This window comes from Fulmarus glacialis, unplaced genomic scaffold (genome assembly GCF_000690835.1).
Source record: "Fulmarus glacialis isolate BGI_N327 unplaced genomic scaffold, ASM69083v1 scaffold14894, whole genome shotgun sequence".
NCBI classification, from domain to species: Eukaryota; Metazoa; Chordata; class Aves; order Procellariiformes; family Procellariidae; genus Fulmarus; species Fulmarus glacialis.
Genome location: NW_009206233.1, coordinates 32,596 through 51,383, shown reverse-complemented (window position 1 = coordinate 51,383; position 18,788 = coordinate 32,596). Strand labels below are relative to the sequence as shown.

Below are 18,788 nucleotides of genomic sequence, written 5' to 3'. Positions count from 1 at the left end.
GCAGGAATTGCTTTTTAAATTGTTGCTCTACATGCAGTTGCCTTGTTTGTTTAGTGATCCACCTTGTGCTGAGGGAATAAGGCTTAATAAGTATGCCAGTACTCTTCTAATGCTCAACTCTCTGCTTTGCGCAACAATTAACATATTTTTAAATGAACTGACAGCAGACATTTTTGTTGCAGGGGAGTTGAAAGTGAGCAGGTATCCTATACTGCCTTGGCTCACTGATACATCATTGTGGACCAGAAAATTGAACCCAGTCCAGCTTGGGATTATTTTGGTATGTAAGCGAACAAGGATCTGACCAGACCTTTTCCTTTTTCTTCATGCGTTGAAGCTGTGGTATTCTCTTCTTGCATCTTTTAGGCAGGAGGTCTGGTCTTTACTCCCAATATTGTAGTCTGGCAAAGGCCCTTCTGTGATAATGTTCTCTGCTTTGCAGCATTGGCTTGCAGCTTTTTGGGGGCTATACTCCTTTGAAGAGAGGCTTATCAGGAGTTTCACTTATGTGATGCAGTGTTTCTTTGCTGCTCATTTGCAGTGTTTCTTTGCTGCTCAAGTCTATTGATATCATCCCAAGCTAGAGTAGTGTATAAATGATGACATACATGTGTTGACATCAAAGCCCATTTTGTTCTGAACTTGATCCTAGCTTCTGAAACTAAAGGGCTTTGTCATTTTCTTTGGGTGTTCACTAAAACATACAAGTCCTGATCTATTTAATATTCAAGCAAGTTGCATTTTTGTCTGCCAGTGACTTTACAGTATATAGTGGCAAAATATGCTTTGAATGACTTCTGTCGCATGTAACTGCATAAACTGAATCTTGGCCAAAGGAATTTGTTAGCTGCTTTGCTCTGGTAGCTAAGCTGCTTTTTCTCCTAAATACTGTAGGAGGAAAGCATGTGGTGGAAGTAGATACATTTATTAAGCCTCGATTCTGAGGGTGGAGCAGCCACAGTTCATTCACACCTTGTTCTTTTGATATCATCTCTCATCTTCAAGGATGCTCTACTCAAGCTGCTGAGACATCTGCTGCTTTTGATTTCACTGCTTCTGACTTCATCTTTAGTTCTAGATTATCTATGGCAAGTTTATCCATCAACGGGTTGTCTGGATGTATGATGAGCTTTCCTTTTGTCATGATGAACATCTAGTGTTCCTCGAAACTCAACCTCCTGCTTACAGTGGATATGTGTCTTCGTTGAATCTCTAATTTACTAGCTTCCGAGCAACCTAATAGATAGAGCTAATCTTACTCTGAGATCAGTCACTGTTATAACCTTCTAGTTATAAGAGATTATTTCTCATGAATGCAAGCTGTTCTTGATTTGCAGCACTTTCTTTTTCTGCATAATCAAATTTGCTGAGATTAATCCATTTTTACCGGTATTTTTGTCCTCTTCACTTTTAGTATTCAAACAGTAACAGTTTTGGTGAGAGTGAGCTTCTGCAACCCCTGTGGTATTGCTAATAGTAGCAAGGATCCTGTCATCCATTGTCTCTTATGCGTATTTTCTGATTGAGCATCTGCATGCTTACTCAGTACTCTATAGTTTTGTTCTTTTTGCTACTTTTTTTTTCTTCTTACAGAAGCTATGTTCCATCTTGAATGCTGCTGTTCAACTTCAAGCATCAGTTACCTACTACAGGTTTTTCTTGCAGGACTTATTTCTGTTTTGACACAGCAGCATTCAAAAAAGCATAGTGGGTTTGTGTTTTCGTTGTGAACATACTGTTGCATTTCAGAGGAAGTTGAATCTGTGATATTTCACTTTCGTTCAGGTTTCCGGCAACAACAAAACTGGAATATGATTGCAGGTTTTCATGGCTTTCAGAAATGTTCTCTAAGAATTTCCCAGAAATTACACTAGTGACACTTTGATTTGAAGTTATGTGAATTATACCTCTTTTGAATGCTTATTTGGAATATTATCATTTCGTTCTTTTACAGCTTTGCTACAGAAATTTTTTTAAGTTTCAGACTTGCAGCTAACACACTTCTAAGCTACATTCAGATTTGCCAGCTTTGTGTAAATAGTTCATGTAGAAACAATTGGCATCATGGCATCCAGTTTCCATTTGTGTGAGGATCTCAGAAAAGTTACTCATGGAAAACTCATAACATAAAACCAGTACTAAACCATGCAAGTAAACCTGCCTGGCTCGATATTAAATATCCCTGACAGTCCCAACAACTACCACTAAGTTATATGAATAATGCAACATATTGGACCACATCTGTAAGGACAGAGCATGAATATGCATAGTATAACCAGTTTAGCTTATGGTTGAAGAATTAAGATTTCATTTGTATGTACCTTAACCTGTCTCTTTTTTGTTATTTTTAGGATGTTGAGTGTCACTGCATTATGGGCTCTTAAAAGACATGTAGTCGCAGGGCAACCTTGCTTGATTAGCAAATTCTGTATTACCTTTGTTTTGAAAGTCTTTCTGACAAAAAAGTAAATGTTTGTTTCTGTTAAATGTTTGCAACTGCATCTTTGTGCGTAATAACACTTCACTACTCATAATAATAATCGTTATTATGTAGCTGTCTTCACTGCTAACCCCATTTTACAGGTGAGAAACTGGAGAGTGTCAAGTAACGTGAATGTCACCATCTTTCCTTTCCCATTCAGGCATTAACAGTGTAAAACACCATAGCTTAAAAGCAGCTTTTACTTTTCTCTAATTATACATTCACATGTACCTTCCCAGTAAATGGTCATACAATCAGATATTTGGGGGACAATTGTGCTTTATGAATCATCAGCTCTACTTAGAGTTATATTTTTCAAAATGGGGAATTTCTGCTAAAAGCTGGAGTTTTTAAAAAAAAAAAAAAAAGAAAGAAAGAAAGCAAAACAAACAAACAAAAAATGGAAAACAAACCACACCACACACAAAACAAACAAAAAAACCACCACAAAAAAACCAAACCAACAAAAAAAAACAAAAACAAAACAACAAAAAAAAGACCTTTCCATTGTTTTGGTTGTAAAATAGATTTATATTTATAATGCCGGGTATGGTTCAGTTGAGTGGCTGGAAGGTACCTTGAGCCACTTAAATAACATGAAGTTGTTTTCTAGAAATTTTTGACGCTACAGTCATCCTAGAAAAGGTTGCTTTTGGTTAGGAGTGGACAAAAAAGGGATGTTTGGCAAAAGATTTCCAGCTGACTTTCAGTACTGCTTACCCAAAGAAGCTGTGGGAGTAACTCTTTGGTTGTAAGAAAACATGATAGATTGCTGGGAAGACAGTTGCTCATGATTTGACCTTTTTGTGTGTGTGCAAATATAAATAATTTTATTATGTGAGGGCAGGAGAAGCAATGAGACTGTATGAATTTCAGAAATGAGAATACTCCCATTCATGCTTAGACTGTGCATTTTAGCGTCTACTTGTTTCACTGACTCCAAATCTCTTCCATTAGTCCTAGGTGACTCCTCATGTATCAAATAAAGTTTCAGATCAACCTGAATTTAGACTTTAAGGTGTCTAAATTAATGTTCTTACTTCTCTGGCTTTTATTCTGAGTCTCTTTGGTTTTGTGGCCAATTCATTCTATTGAGTATCTCAATCTGAAATTTTGTGCTCAGCTGCTACATTTTGGGGGCATTTTTTTTAAGGGATTGACACTGAAGGGGCATTTTTTTCGTTGTTCTTAACTAGAAGTTTATTTTTATGTAGAATAAAGAATCTTTGGAGAGTTCTAGAGAGGTTTCAAAATTGTGGACCCAGCAGGCTGTACTTACTGGAGATGGTCACGATTTTTGTTTTATTTTCATAATGTTCTTCCCAGAAGCACTGTAGCTCCACAGATGCAAGAAAGCACATTGCCTTTGTTGCTGTTTGAGAACTATGGGATTTAAGATTTCTTCTATCATAAAAGTGTTGGGAATATCACAAGGTGATAGTCTTCTATGGTTTAGTATCCATTTATGAAACTTCTGCTAATTACAAATTAGAAGGAATTACTTTCTAAAACCTATTCCTAAACAGAATTAAGGTTGAGAATATGTGTCAGGAATCCAAGGTAAACCATGTTAACAAAGATGTGGTTCTCACAAAATATTATAAACCCTGTTCACTTCCAAAACAGCATAAACTAGCCAGTTTGAATCTGTTTTATAAGCTATAAAACATGACTACAAAAAACTAGCAGAATTTGATGATGTAAAATAATGTTTATAATGTGTTTAAAACAATCTACAGATATTGGATCCAATTCATACCCATTTATTTTGGTGGTAAAACTTATATTTATTCAGACAAGAACAACACTATGTTTTGTCCTTGGATATAGAGTATCTGATTTATTTGTGTCTAAATTGTTCTCCTCTTTTAAGAGTGACTGTTTTTAGACAAATTACTATTTCCAACATATTTGTTTAAGTTCTTGTATAGAAATCATTAAAGCAGTGAAGCTAAGCTAAGTATTTGGTGTTGCATCATTCTTACTGTTAATTAGATGAGCATTGTTACAGTGCTATCATAGCAATGTTATTTTAAAACAATCATTTTTTTGTAGTTATTTTTGCCATCTTTTATTGCAAATTAAGATGTAATAATTAAAATAGTTACAAATCGTTGTTTACACTACAGTCCAAGTTGTTGGTGACCTACTAGAACATTAGTGTTAGAAGGTGTTTATGGTGTGCTGAAAGTATGTGCTAAAATTCTTTAAAAGGTCTGGATTTAGCACTGCTTTCTTGGATTAAATTAGGAAAATACATGTGGTAGATATCAATCTAATATTAGTATACATTTTTCATAAAACTTAAGTTGATGAAGCTGTTTCTTCTGTCAAGTATTTGTTACCTTGTAGACAGCCATTAAGACTCGCTGAGGTCGTGAATAATTTAATTTATGATTAATAACATTAATTAAACATAACAGAGGCAGCACCATACTTCAGCAGATTAAATTTGCCTTTAATGCAGCATAAACAAAGATGATATAGGCATAAGCAGTTTTGAGGGTTTTGTTCAGTTTTTCCTTTTTTATAGGAAACCTTTGTAAGGTTAGGTTTTTATACTAGAACTGATGACTTAAGGTTTTGTAGGAGACATACTTCTTGCTATCTCTGCGATAGCTTTTTCTTATATAAACACAGAAAATCAATTTTAGTGATGTTGTGATAAGCTGCTTAATTAATGTGATTTTTAAAAGTCAATAAATTTAAATAATTTATAGCTCATCTAATGTATGGACTGTGCTGTGAAGGTATTTTGAGGGAAGTATCTCCTCCAAATAGTAGTTGGAGGTCAGCTGCAATGTTTTACAGTTGCCCTAAAGTAAACTACAGTTGTGTTCTGGGTATTTGGGCTATGGTAGACAATTAAAAGAAAAGTGAGCTTGTTTTGCAGAATGTTTTTGTTGGGTTGTAATATAGCTTTATGCACTTCTAAAAAGTGCATTTCAGCAAATTTATCATTTCAAATGTTAAATACTTCAGTCATGGTTTAAAAGGCCTTTATGGTGAGGAGATTATTCCTCGTGTAGAATTGCAGTAAGCGCTAGAATAAAAGTATTGCTAACCATCTTAAGACTGTTGCTTCCTGATTTTCCTGAGGTGAGATAACTGGAACAGGTTACATGAAACAAGTTTATCTTATAATTTCTGTATACCCAATAAAACATTTTAAAATTCTGAAATGCTCTTCTGGAACTCTGAGGTACGTTTAAACTCAAAATAAGTACCAACTTTAAAAATTGATTTCAGATTACCAAGTTGCTTTCTTACAGTAAGTACCTTCATCCTTATCTCTATTTTAACCATACAGTATTTTAAAACATTGAATTTTAATTCATTATCCACTAGGTTAAAGACCGAAATCTCCATTAGAGAGAGGGAAGCTAAGTTGGAGGTAATGTCTTTTCTTTTCTCCACACAGTCTAACAATATCTCTGAACTTCATAGCTAGTTTGAAGATCCAAGACAATTCTTTTTTAACTATTCATACAATATTGGGTCATGGTGTTCAGAAAATGTTTGGAAATGCCTCTTCAGGCCTGAATTACTTTTTTTCTAGGCATGTGTACAAATTTTCTCCTGCTTTCTGCTTATCAGGAAGCTAAATGATCTCACAGTATATTTTCTTAACTTTTTTCAAAAATATCATCTTTGGATTCTGATTTTACAGAATTTTCTTCTGTAAGAAGTTGTCTTTCTGTTGCCCTTCAAAAAGGGCAATCTGTTACAGAAATCCCAGCCAGTAAGAGAGTGGGAGAAGTCTTCAGACCTAGTAAAGATTTTTCTTGTAACACTGCTTGCCTACTTTCCAAAACACAAAGGGGTTGGTGAGTTTTTTTAACAGAAGCAATGATTTTGTAGAAATGTGAAAATCCACTTCATTCAGCAGCATTAGGCAAGATTCTCAAACATACACAGTAACACCTTTTCTTCCATGGACTCCATTATTACTTCAGGTGTGTTTTCTCTTAGTTTTTCTTTTTTTTTTTTTCATCCCATGTTGTGTTTCAGCATTACAAAAGATGTGGAATTTGCATTTTTTATTCCACAAAATTGTGTTCCATAATATTGGCTTTCATGTAAAAATGAGACAAAAAATGTAACATTCCCCTCCCCCAAACCCAAACGAAAACAAAACCCAATCCACACACCCTAGCCCTTACGGTTTGAAAAGATGGAGAATACAAACAGAATAGGCTACTTTGGTGTTGGCTGTCTGAGCTTACAGGACATCTGAACCAAGACCTTTCAGAACAGCGAGCTGCCGTTCAGTGCAGTCTGGGCCACGTGGAAACTCTGGTTGTTTTTTCCAAGGTGCCATGGAATGCCTGTTATTTCACTGCAGCCAGATGCTTGACATTTTGGCTGCTTGTTGAAATACAAACAGGAGGTCAAAGGACAGACCCTTAGGGTGCTGAAGAACCAAAAATATAAATTGATGAATCAGTAAAAACATAGCATGTAAAACTCAAATAAGTCAGGAAATCTTCCTTTTCTGGTAGTTCCCAGCAGGGAGTATGGTCAGCCAGGGCAGTGGAGGATGGTGGATAGGGAAGGAGGTTCTGTAGCAGGAAGTAGAGTGCAGTAATTTTAAGTTGGAAAGTGTTTCTTAGCATGGGTCATATGTGTATGGGTTTTGTATGACAGAAATATAACAAAGTATGATAGAAGTATAGCAAAGGATATTTTAGAAGGTAGAATAAACTTATCATTATCATACAATTTTAAAATACTTGCTGCATAATTTGGCCTCGTTGAAACAAAATATACCACCTCTGTGGGGGAAAAAAAAACTATGCTAAAAGTATGTAACATTGTTTACATAATTTTAAATATTTAAGAGGTTGTGATACATATAATCATTTAAAATGTTCATCTTTATGTACAGTGACCTTTTCTATTTTAAAACCAAAATTAACTTACAGTTGTATTCAGATGGAAGAAAGTTTAATTTCTTAATTTTGTCACTTAGGCACTTACAATTTCCTAAATGAGGATAAGATTATGTGGGCAAGATGCCCTGTAGCATAGGAGATGCTTTTAGAAGGCTGGTGTGGTTGTTTCCAAATGGCAGTTTTCAGTCACTTGCTTTTCTACTGTTCTAAAAATGGGGGGAAAAAAATTGCCTTTGTTCATGTTTAGAGTTAAAAAGTTATTTAATTGGGTAAATTTTAATAAGAGACTCAAAAGTTTCTTCTGTGACAGGCATTGTGTTAAGAATCTTCCTTAGACTTAATGTAATAGCATCTGTAGGGCTAAAACACTGTGTAATGCTTAAAAAAATATACTCGTCTCAACTTTGTCTTTCTTGCTTTTCCTTTGCTTTTTTTTTGGCTTTTTTTTCCCTAGCAAAACACAAGTTTAGTTCAGATTTTTTTTCCTCTCCAAATAAAAAGCTGTTCAGGCTTAGTTTGCATCCTATTCAATAAGACATAATTAAAAATTATGTATACGAAAAAGGCTACAAGAGTTGCTTTAAAGTTTTGCTTTGTTTCTGGGGTTTTTGGTGGTTTTTTGTTTGGGTTTTTGTTGGTTTTTTTTAACTTGAAAGACCATTTGCAAACATCTGTACTAAGATCCATGCTCAATCTCTGCTACATAGCAGATTTATTGGAATGTCAGTGTGAAATTATTTCTACAACTTTATATTGTAATCAGTTGCTCATGAACGTAAAATAAAAGAAATATCATTAATTATTACAGAAAATTTCAAGACCTAGTATATCTGAAGGAAAAACAGAAACACCAACTTTTGAAAGGTAAATACAATGATCAGCTGCATCTTGAAATCAGGTACATAAAATAATAGATGCTGTGTTATTTCGCAGGTAATTGGGCAAAAGTATTTAATTAGTATTTTCATAATGTATTTTCTATGATAGAAAATTTTGTATGGCAGTTGTCATGTACTTACTCAACAAGACATGCAGAATTTAGGTTCCGAGTGTCAAAACACCTTCTTAGTAATGCTTAAACTGCAAATTAGTCGAGATTCATAAGATATTAAATAAATTGTACAGATTGTTAAAAGAAGCATTTTTTAATAATATTGCATGTGAGTTAACAGTATTACTGGGGCAATTGGGAAACAATTTTAAAACACAGTATAAAATGTTAATTCTTGGATATTCATTTAGGTTTTTAAAAATCTGTGTCATTTGTGGAAAGCATACTCAGCCAAATTCTTAGCAGAGCAGATATGTGAAATTGTTGAGTAACTAACAATTATAGCTCTACACTTTAAAAAAATATGCAAAATTGTGGAATTTTTTTATATCAGTCTGGGGAAAGAATTGAAAATCCTACACATTTCTTTTGGCACGTATTGTGGGCAGATTTATATTTCATATAATTCATCTAAATTATTACTCCAGATCCCACAGCCTGAAATGTCTTATTACAGTTAGTGATCTTTCACAATTGTTGGTGCAAATCTAACCTTTAAAAGCTTGGTCAAAATATAATTATAGTTATTTGTTGTATATGCATTTATAGTGCCTTTAAAAAAAAAAAACAAGCTGCTTTCAGAGTCTCTCTGTAGGTTACTTTTCTTCTTAGAAAAGCTTCTGCTTTATCTCTCTTTGTTCTAGTCATATGCAGTGTGGGCCAAATAATTTGAAATTTTACTTTCACTTAAACTGGGCTTTAAGACAGACATCTGGAGTATTGTAGCTCTAGCACCAGAGATTCTGAGTCCTCAAACACTTTTCTCTGTTATTAAGCCAAGATAATTATGTTGATATCAGCAAGTAATTAGTGCTGCAGGAGCAGATCAGTAGATGAAAGCAGTTGATTCTGAGAATCCTGCATCTTCACTGCACTGTGGTTCGGAGGTGTTATTTTAGACCAGACTTGTATTCCCTGGACAGGATGCCCATACTGTGCACGTATTCAGAGCTGTGTGGAACATCCGTTGTTGGTTTGGACTCTTGAGGACCCAGCTCTGTTAGGAGTTAGAGCACTTGTGGATCAGAGCTTTCAGTTCATTTTCCTCAAAAAGAAATCTAGTTTGCATACCCCAGGACTACTCTGTAAACCAAACCAGTCTGTGGGAACAATCAAGGAATGTACCTCAAAACCATGGTGGTGTTTCACACCAAACAGTTAATGTAAATGCAGCTGTAATACGGGTTTTGTTACCCGGAAATACTTTTCCACAGACTGAAGGTGTGTTTGCACATACTTTGCAATTACTCTCTATGCAGATGTGTAAATGTCACTTGTTTATAGTTCTGTTCTGAAGTTGTATGACTTTTTCTTTCTTGCTGTAGAATTTTTCCCTGAATGATTTTTAAAATCTTAATATAAAATACCATTATAAAATAATAAAATACTCTAAAGTTAAATGAATATGTATAGCAAACAGCAGCCAAAAAATTTGAGGTAGTAGGATTTTAAACAACAAATATTCAGAGCCTAGCTTCTCTCAGCCTCACTTGGCACCCAAATCTTAATTTTCTATACAATGAGAAAAAGAAAAAAAAAAAATCCCTTTAATTTCTATGCTTCTGTAGCTTGGGATGGGTGTATGTTTGCAGCTGGTAGACTCATCTCTTGGATTCAAAATTGTGTCTTACGCTACTCCTTTGAAGTAGTCTTATTCTAAAACCTGACTTTATATAGATGATATGGCAGCTAGTTTGTTAGTATAGCCCATATTTGATAGTCTATGTTTGTATCATGCTTTAGAAAATGGGCTCATTGTTTTCATTAAACAAAAGTCAGATTTTACATTCTAACTGCTCACTGAAATCCTCCTTTCTATATAACACAGTTGTTTTCATTCTCGCATTTTCCGGTCTTTCTGAATTTTTAGTTTTCTTACACTGTAACCAGTATTGTTTGCACGTAGAGTAGTAAGACTACATTTCATTCCTAATATTAAATGGAAGGCTATTCTTCAGCTACTGACTTACTAACAGAATGATTTCTTGAAATCCTATACAATTTTTCTTTTTATTGCGGGATTTTAGTGCGTCACAATTGCTAGGTTTTGTTTATTCATCTGCAATTCTCGGCAGAGGTAAATTATTTCATTGGACAACTGTTCTATCTAAATGAACTTACTGTTGTGCTTAGCAATCTAAAAGATCACTGTCCTTGTGGGTAATTGGTTTTGTGATGGTGATTGTTGTGCAAAAACTTGTTCGATTTTATTTTTATACTCTGTTTTATTGGTATAAATGACTCACAGGAAGGTATGCTGATGAGAGACAGCATGTTGCTGCGTGAGAAATGAATTTTTTTTTTTTTTCTCGTTCCTCCTCACTTCCTCTCCCTCCCTTCCTGTGTTTTGCCGAAAATGAGTGAGAATGAGAGGCTGGGTTTGGATGAAGGTGGGGTTTTGGTTTCTAGAAGGTGAGGGAAATTGTGACAGATTCCTTTTATATGTTAGGGGCAGATTTGTCCTTTGAAGAGTTTCTCGGTGTGAATCGTGTGTGTGTGTGTGTGTGTGTGTGTGTACATGTATGTAATCCATCTGGGATTTCCAGTGTGAAAACACTGCTCTGTGTGTGCTAATGAGACATTAGTTATCCCTTTGCTAATGAGGCATTAGTTATCCCTTTATTTAAAACTTTTTTTTTTTTGCATATCTGTGTTCGAAACTTATGCACATAGAGCATAATGCTGTGCTTGTTGACTCTGCCACTACAGCTCACCCGGAAGCTGCTTGTTGAAAAGTAAAAGCTAAAGGTCATGTATGTACACCGTTTCATAAAGAGTTGACTGGATTTTCATATGAAAACAATTCTAAATATTTACTAGCATTTATACAGCTCTGTATAGCTTAAGTGTTTGTCTGGAATAGATGAGGTAATTAGGAACAATTATGGCAAGAGCAGTTATGTCAGCCACAGCTGACAGGTGGTTCTGAGTGTTGGCTTTTGTGCTGGAACTTAGTCTTGATTTTTCCCTCAAATATTACCCTTTTTCCCCTTTTTTCTATAAGTTTGAGAGAGAGGAGAAAAACTTGGATAGAAAATTTGTTTGTATATTCGAGAATGTCATTTACTGGTTTAGATAGTCTAATAAATGAAAAAAACTTTGTTTGACACAAGTAGCAAATATAGGTTGTAATTTGGTAAAGAGGTTGGCCTCTCTCTTGAGTTAATTCCTTATTATGAATGAAAAATTGGTGTAACGGGATTAAAAGATTCTTATGACTACCTCAAGGGTAAGATTTCACCACTGAAGGATATTTCAGCAGTCTCTTATCCCTACTTAAATTATTCCTCTGACTTAAATTCGAAGTAGGAAATGGAATATTCTAGGATTAGTTTATTTAAGTGAAAGTAAAACTTGAAAACATATTTCTGAAAGTTTGTAGTATGTAGCACCTCTTCCAGAATAACCATTTTCTGTAGAACACAATATCATTTAGCATATAGGCAAATCACATGAATTGTTTTACATTTCTGGATCAGTAGAACAACATGTCTAGACTTTCAGCTTGAAAATGTATCATAAAAACATAGTAGCAGGAAATCGGTTATTCCTTTTAAGAGTCTTGGAACTGTCTGTTGCTTAGATAATGATAAAGTGGTTTTAGCCAAAAATTATTTCAAACCATTTTTAAAACTGTTTGAAGAAATAAGTACAAATGCATTTTAATTAATGAGATATTTGGTGACGTTACATCTCTCACATCTTTTGTCTGCATGTCACTGTTCAGAGACTATTTTCAATTTAAGTTTTAAATTTTAAAAGTTAATTTGGGAGATTTATTTGCTCCTAATTTCACTTCCTATATAGAATTTATATCTGAAATCAGACCAACTGTTGTTCTTCCATCTTCCCCCCCTGCTTTATGTTCTCTGTCACCATCATTTTAGGTAGTTTGAGCTATTTCTCATTCTGAAAAATTTTGAATGGGTTAGAAATTATATTAAACTTTTACCAAATTTGTATCTTTACAGCAAAAATTGAGCTCTGTCATTGAAAGGATGGGAAAAGCTGGTGTTCCTATTACAAATGAAGTATTTAGGATTTTGACTGTTGGAATATGAACATATGAGCAAATTGCATATAGCAATAAGACCAGACTATGTTTTGTATTTTTGTGGGTACGGATGGTATTTGAAGTATACAGTTCAGTCTTTCTTTGAAGCATTCTGATCCCCCCCCGCCGTCACCCTAAAGCATTGCATGCATGTGGCTTTACTGAAATAATACAAAGTTTAAACAGTCAGTTTGTCTACAAAGTTCATACGCTGTATATTAGATTTTATTATACAGTAAGATTCTCATTTATACTTGCATAATTCAGTACTGATCTATATTTCCTTTTTATAAACATACAGTTTTACTCTGAAAAGTGACTGAAAATGCTACTTCACAGATTCACTTTTTCGGTGAATCCAAATTTGTAGTTGCTCAACTATATTTTAGATTTAAGTTAATTTAGATTTCCAACTGTTAGCTTTTTTCCTCGCTTTACTCTCATTAGCATTGCAGAGTCAATTTGACGTATAAAGGTACGAACTGGTTTCTTTCTTGCACGTCATCAACAAAAGTTTCCAAGTAGTTTTATCTGCATCTGTGTCGAAGGGGCTGTGCAGGTAGAGGAACTTAACATTGTATTCTGGAAAATTCCATGTGTCACACAAAGGGAACAACTTAACCTTCCTTTCTGGAGATGAAATGCAAGAACTAAAGAGTACTAACTGACTGCTAAATACAAAGCTGCGTTTGTAAATAAGTAAGAAAAATGCAGCTGTTAATTAAATTCAGCCCATCTTACTATGAGAATTTGTGAGAAATACCAAATAGGAAATCTACAATACTACTTTCTGAGTGTCACTGTGCAGAGTACAGCCATGTGTTGCTTTATTTCCTTTGTTATAAAAATAACTTGTTTTGTTTTTTTCAGCAAACAGGAGCATGACTCTTCAGATGAAACAAAAGAATGCAATAGAAATCAAACTAAAAAGGTTGCATCAGTTGAAAAGAATGAAGAAAACTCATCATTGTCAAATACAGAAAATGTTCCTGGTTTGGAACTCCCTGACAACAGCTCAAAGAATTGTTTGCGTGAGAAAGGAGCGTGTTGTGATTCAGATAATAACAAACAATTAGTAGATGAGAAACAAAAATGTATTCACGATGAAAGTGAGTTGAAAACTTGCCAAAGTTTAGATAATGTTACCTTGAATGAGCAGACTAAAGTACATAGCTTGGATGAAACTACACTTTCAGCAATGAACGCAAGGGACTTAAAACTAACATTGGGTGAAGATGTTAGTTTTGAGCAGTTCTTGAGAAAAAGAGATGAACCTGAATCCGTTAGTTCAGACATTAGTGAACAAGGCAGTATTCATTTGGAGCCTTTGACTCCATCAGAGGTACTAGAGCATGAAGCTACTGAAATTCTTCAAAAAGGTAATGTTGCACCTTCATCAAAGAAAGCTGGACAACTCTCTGAACAAACAGATGAGACTTCTAAAGAAAGCAGTCCCAACAGAATGGAAACAACTGTAAACAAGACAGATGAAAATGAAGCAAGCTGAAATTATGTTAATTTTATTGTTTGTTATAAACAATGGTAAGAACACCATGGACCATTCCTGATGAGTGTGCTCATTGATGCCAATTATTAAAAATAAAAAAGGGGTTGTGGAGAGGGAGGAGAGAAAGAGACACTAAAGGAAAGTTTTGCATATGAAGGTAGCATGTATGTGTATGTACAAGTGAATTAACTAAATTTACAAAAGGTAACGTGTTCAAATATATCTTCCTGTCTTTTGGATGCAATATATCTTACTAGATTGACATTTGAAAGGAGGAATAAATTCTAATTTTTATAGTTAACTAGCCTGGGATAAGGTGATTTGTTTGCCAAGAAAATATTTTTTTAAATCCTTCAGTGTGAATATCATTAAACAGTGGAATTCAGTATGAATTCACTTCTGATGCTGAAATGGAGCACACTTGTAATGATGGTTATTGGTCTGCTGATAATTTGGGTAAATTGGACCCTTTGGACTTGGTGTCACATTCCTGTCTGTAAAAGCATGTAAACAGAATTATATGAATCTATGCACCTCTGTACAGGTGTAATCCTGCCAGGCTGTAAGCTTACCTTAATAAACTTTCAGTGAAAGTGGAATTATTACAATAAAAATATATATTTGTGGGGTTCTCAGTGTGCAGGCTGTGCAGAAATATCGAACATAATTGTATAAAATAGAACATACTGCTGAAAGTACTGTAGCTGTTAGGCTTTTGCCATTGTTTTAATTATTCTTAGCAGTAGACCCATAGGAATGGTCTGTAAGTCACACCAAAGTATGGTTTAATATAAAAACTGTTTTAAGCAAAAAGAAGGAAAACCCCAAACTGGAATCACCAACTGGCATGCATTCTGCCATTTTGCAGCTGCTACTGGCTAACTGTTACAAAAAGGACACAAGGGCGTATAAAGTAGATTTGTACAGTTCAATTTCAGGACATTTTGTAGTCTAAATTGTGTACAGAAGGATGGCTGCTCGTTTTGGTTTGGTTTTTTTTTTGTCTTCTAGTTAGCAGCTAGATGTAGGAATGCATATGATTAATGGTAGCTTGCTCTTATGACTTTGTTGCTCCATTTGAAACATTCAGAATGTGCTTTTGACTTACAGTTTTGTTTCTAATGAATGTTAAATGTTTTGAACAGCTGTTTAAGCACTGCTGTAAATTATTACTTTTTGAGTAAATATTTGCAACAAAATTTTGTCTTTGTGCATAATTTTATGCTCAGCTTGAAACTTTGGGCATAGTCTTCCCACATTTTTTTAAAAGATTTAGTGACAGTTCCCAAAAACTATTTCATTTCAAAATTGTGAATTTGAGACTTATGTGGGTTTTTTTGTTTGGTTGGGGTTTTTTGTTTGGGTGGGGTTTTTTGGGTTTTTTTAGAATTAAATGAGCAAGTGCCTATGCATAAACATATTTTTGTAGCTGTGCATTGTGGTAAGATGTGCTAACTTTTCCAGATTATACAGAGATATTTTTCTGGGCCATCGTCATGCAACTGAAGTTTACTCTGTCCTCCTAGGTTAACTGGGCTCAGCTGCTAAATGAATCTAATCAGCAGTATTAAAATTTAGAGACCATCCAGCTTATTGTTGGAGCCTCTAAAGAAACCACCTTACTCTCAACATCTCAAAAATTGCTTCAGACTTAAATTTTGAATTGCATCTTAATTTTCATCTATTCAGGTTTAGAAGACTTTTAAAAAGAAAAGTGGAACAGTTTACATAGTCACAGCTCTTCAGGATCTGCCGCTTTTAAGAACTTCAAATAACAAGACACATGAAAAAGCTGAGAGCAATAAGTTGCAGTATTCTTTTGTTCTTTAAAGATTTTAGTGAAATCGTTAACTCGAGATATGATTAACCAGTCTGATGTCTTCAGGCATGTACACATGAAAGATTATAAAATACAGCATCGCAATGAGGAGCATCACCTTCTTTAAGTTTAAAGGACTTAATCAGCTATGGAACTTGATGTGTTATGTTACTGAAAGAGTTCCTGAATGCATCTGCATTTAAACCCAGAGAAATCTCTATAGTATTTTTAATCTGATTGATGATCTTCCATGCAAATGTTATATTTTGAATAACGCTCTGATATGTTGTGCTGGAAAAGATTAAGTTCAACTGGAACCAGTTGTATACTTGCTTGTAAATTCCTCACATTTGTCTTTTATTATGCAATTAAATTTTTAAAACATTTACAGTTTTAATAATAAGAATTTGGAACAATTTGGCCACATACTATTGAGAAAACTTGGAAAATAAAACTCAGATTGAAAAATCTGCATATTTGGCAGATGTATATATATATTCTCAGATACTTAATATGTAAAGCATTGTTTGTTTCAAACCATGTAGAGAATGCTTATACAAAAGTTAATGTTAGGTATAAAACGCCCAAGTATCTAGTAGCCTTTCCAAAGGAAGAGGTGAGAGAACTAGATTGTTCTAGCAAGACCATCAGATAGCTTTAAATAGGCAAGTAAGGTGTATCATGAAAACAGGGACGTGATATTTTTGTGAAGGAGGAAAACTAAAATTCATCACAATTTTTCCTATATGAAGTAATTAATTTGCTGACTAAACACTGTAGGAGACTGCATAATTATGAAGATTAATCTCTATCATGTTATTTGGGAGGTTTCCTAGAGATAAGTTAAATTGGTACTTTTGGCTGAAGTCACTCCAGAAGATCAAGTTACATTGAATGCATTTTGAGTTATTCAATCATAACTGCACATAATTCAGGTTTTTTGTTTGTTTCTGAGTAATTTTAAAGTTGTTTTTTTTTCCATCCAGCCATCAGTAGTTCTTATTCTGTGCCACCTCTCTTTTTGTACTTAGGAAGACATCTTACCTCAAGTTTTCATTGCCTTACCAAAAACCAGTAACTTAAAGTTAATTCATTTCCCCTCGTCTCAAGAGATTTACTATATTTGCTTGAATAATCATTTCAGGTTGTTTATATAACATTTATTTTTAAGGAAATCACATGCCACACGTATGCTATCTTCATTGGTTGCATTTAATGGAAAACTGTTGTCATTATTAGCTTATGGTCAGTGAGTGTTCAGTCACTTGGAGCTTCCTCACGTGCCGCTGTCTGTTTGCCGTGTGCAGTTTGGGAAAGAAACTTTGGTTTACCTCAGTTCAGTTTTTCTTTAACAGAATGGATGAGTAAACCCAGGAAAAAAAAATCAGATCAAATCATAGCACATACTGAGTTCTAAGTATGGGGTGATGTATTTTAAACAAGAAAATTTTTATAACAAAACCATGTCTGCTTTTCTTTTCCTGGAAATGGAGGAGGGGAGAGAGAGAGAGAATAACCCTGGGCAATAGGTGTTAAATCATGTTCTGCCAGAAGGCATTAGAAACTGAAGGTCAGGGTAAAGAATCTTGAGTAACACTTGGTATTCTGCAAAACCTTAAATAAAAGATCTCAAAGCTTTTCTGCAGGCATTAAGCATTGTTATTTATGCTAGCATGTAGAAAGCAGTTATTTTTTTATGCTGTAGGATATACTAATATTCCACCAAAGACTGTGTGGCCATAGGCTGTCACAGTAGAGTTTTGTTAGAGACTGTTTAGAAATTTTTGTGTAGGGCAAATTTTATACCTGATTGTTCTCTCTTTGTTTTCATTAGTGTTTGATTTTTGAGGCTTGTGAGCTTATTTTTGTCTAGTTGCATCCTGTATTTTTTTGATGTATGCTTAATACGCCTCTAATAAAAAAAAAAATTGGTAAGTATGTTTTATGGTTACTTGAATGATTTTTTGCTTTTAGTAAAACCTTTACTCCACTTTTAATGTAGCTCAAAAGGACAGTTCTTAGATGAAGTCCAGCATGTTATCTCCTTTGACCATCACATTTTTACGCATAATTTTGACTCTGTAATTTTTCCTCATTAATTCAGTGCTAAAAGGGAAAGTATGTCGACTGGTATTTCATATTAGTTTACAGACACTATGCAGAAAGTTCTTTGCTATGTTCCTTTGAGTTTTGGATTATTGTTCTAGCTCTAAGACACTTAATTAGAATTTTGTATTCAGTCATTTCATTGACTCAAAGTAACCATGTTAAGTTGATGTTTCCTGTATTGCACCAGATTTAAAAAAAAAAAAAAAAAGTAGAAAATGTTTAGCTGTGAAACACTTCATTTTAAGGGCGATTAAGGTAGTTGTTATGCCAGCAAGGTGGTATAAAGCTAATGTGTTTATTGATGTAAAAATGTTACTTCAGAGAGGCTGAGGTTTTGGTGACAACCACAAGGATAACTGTGATGTTATATGTATATCTGCATTTAAATTTGGGCAAATTTAGCTTCATATTTAAGAAAATTAAATGCTCAAATTACATGTATGGGCTGTATCAGACAATTTTAAAATAAGATTAATTCCATGATCAAAAAGCGGTAGCTTGTCAGCAACCAATTCTCCATTATTTAAGCATTTTTAAAGTAACATTGCTAAACAAATCCCTTATCTTATGAATTTAATGTAAATAAACTTTGTTTCATATTTTAGTTCACTAAATTCTCAATGTTAGGTATTTAATTCAAAAGAGCTGTTTTCTCCAAAAATTTTGGTGAATGGGGTAGCATATAGTGGTATCTTTATAAAGAAAGTTGTCTCATACTGATAATGTGGTAGCCTTGAAAATGTAACCTTCATATGTTTTGCACATAAATAGTATAATTAAGAATTAATTCTTTTGACTAAAGGAAAGAAACCTGCGGGTCTGCTTCTTACAGCCTTTTGTGACTTTTTCATTCTGATCCTGTCATGATATT

General features: G+C 34.2%; 1 protein-coding gene across 2 annotated transcripts in view; it reads left to right on the top strand.

Annotated features, from left to right (window-relative positions):
- The window catches only part of ZNF280D (zinc finger protein 280D), a 24,013-nt gene extending 10,024 nt beyond the window's left edge, over positions 1–13,989 (top strand). The window contains exons 10-12 of one of the 2 annotated variants that reach the window (XM_009575680.1): positions 5,831–5,876; positions 8,186–8,241; positions 13,353–13,989. In XM_009575680.1, the coding sequence (XP_009573975.1) occupies positions 5,831–5,876; positions 8,186–8,241; positions 13,353–13,989 (739 nt within the window). The remainder of the gene's footprint in view (positions 1–5,830; positions 5,877–8,185; positions 8,242–13,352) is intronic. The other variant, XM_009575681.1, reaches the window with a different exon arrangement.
- The last annotated feature ends 4,799 nt before the right edge of the window (positions 13,990–18,788 follow it).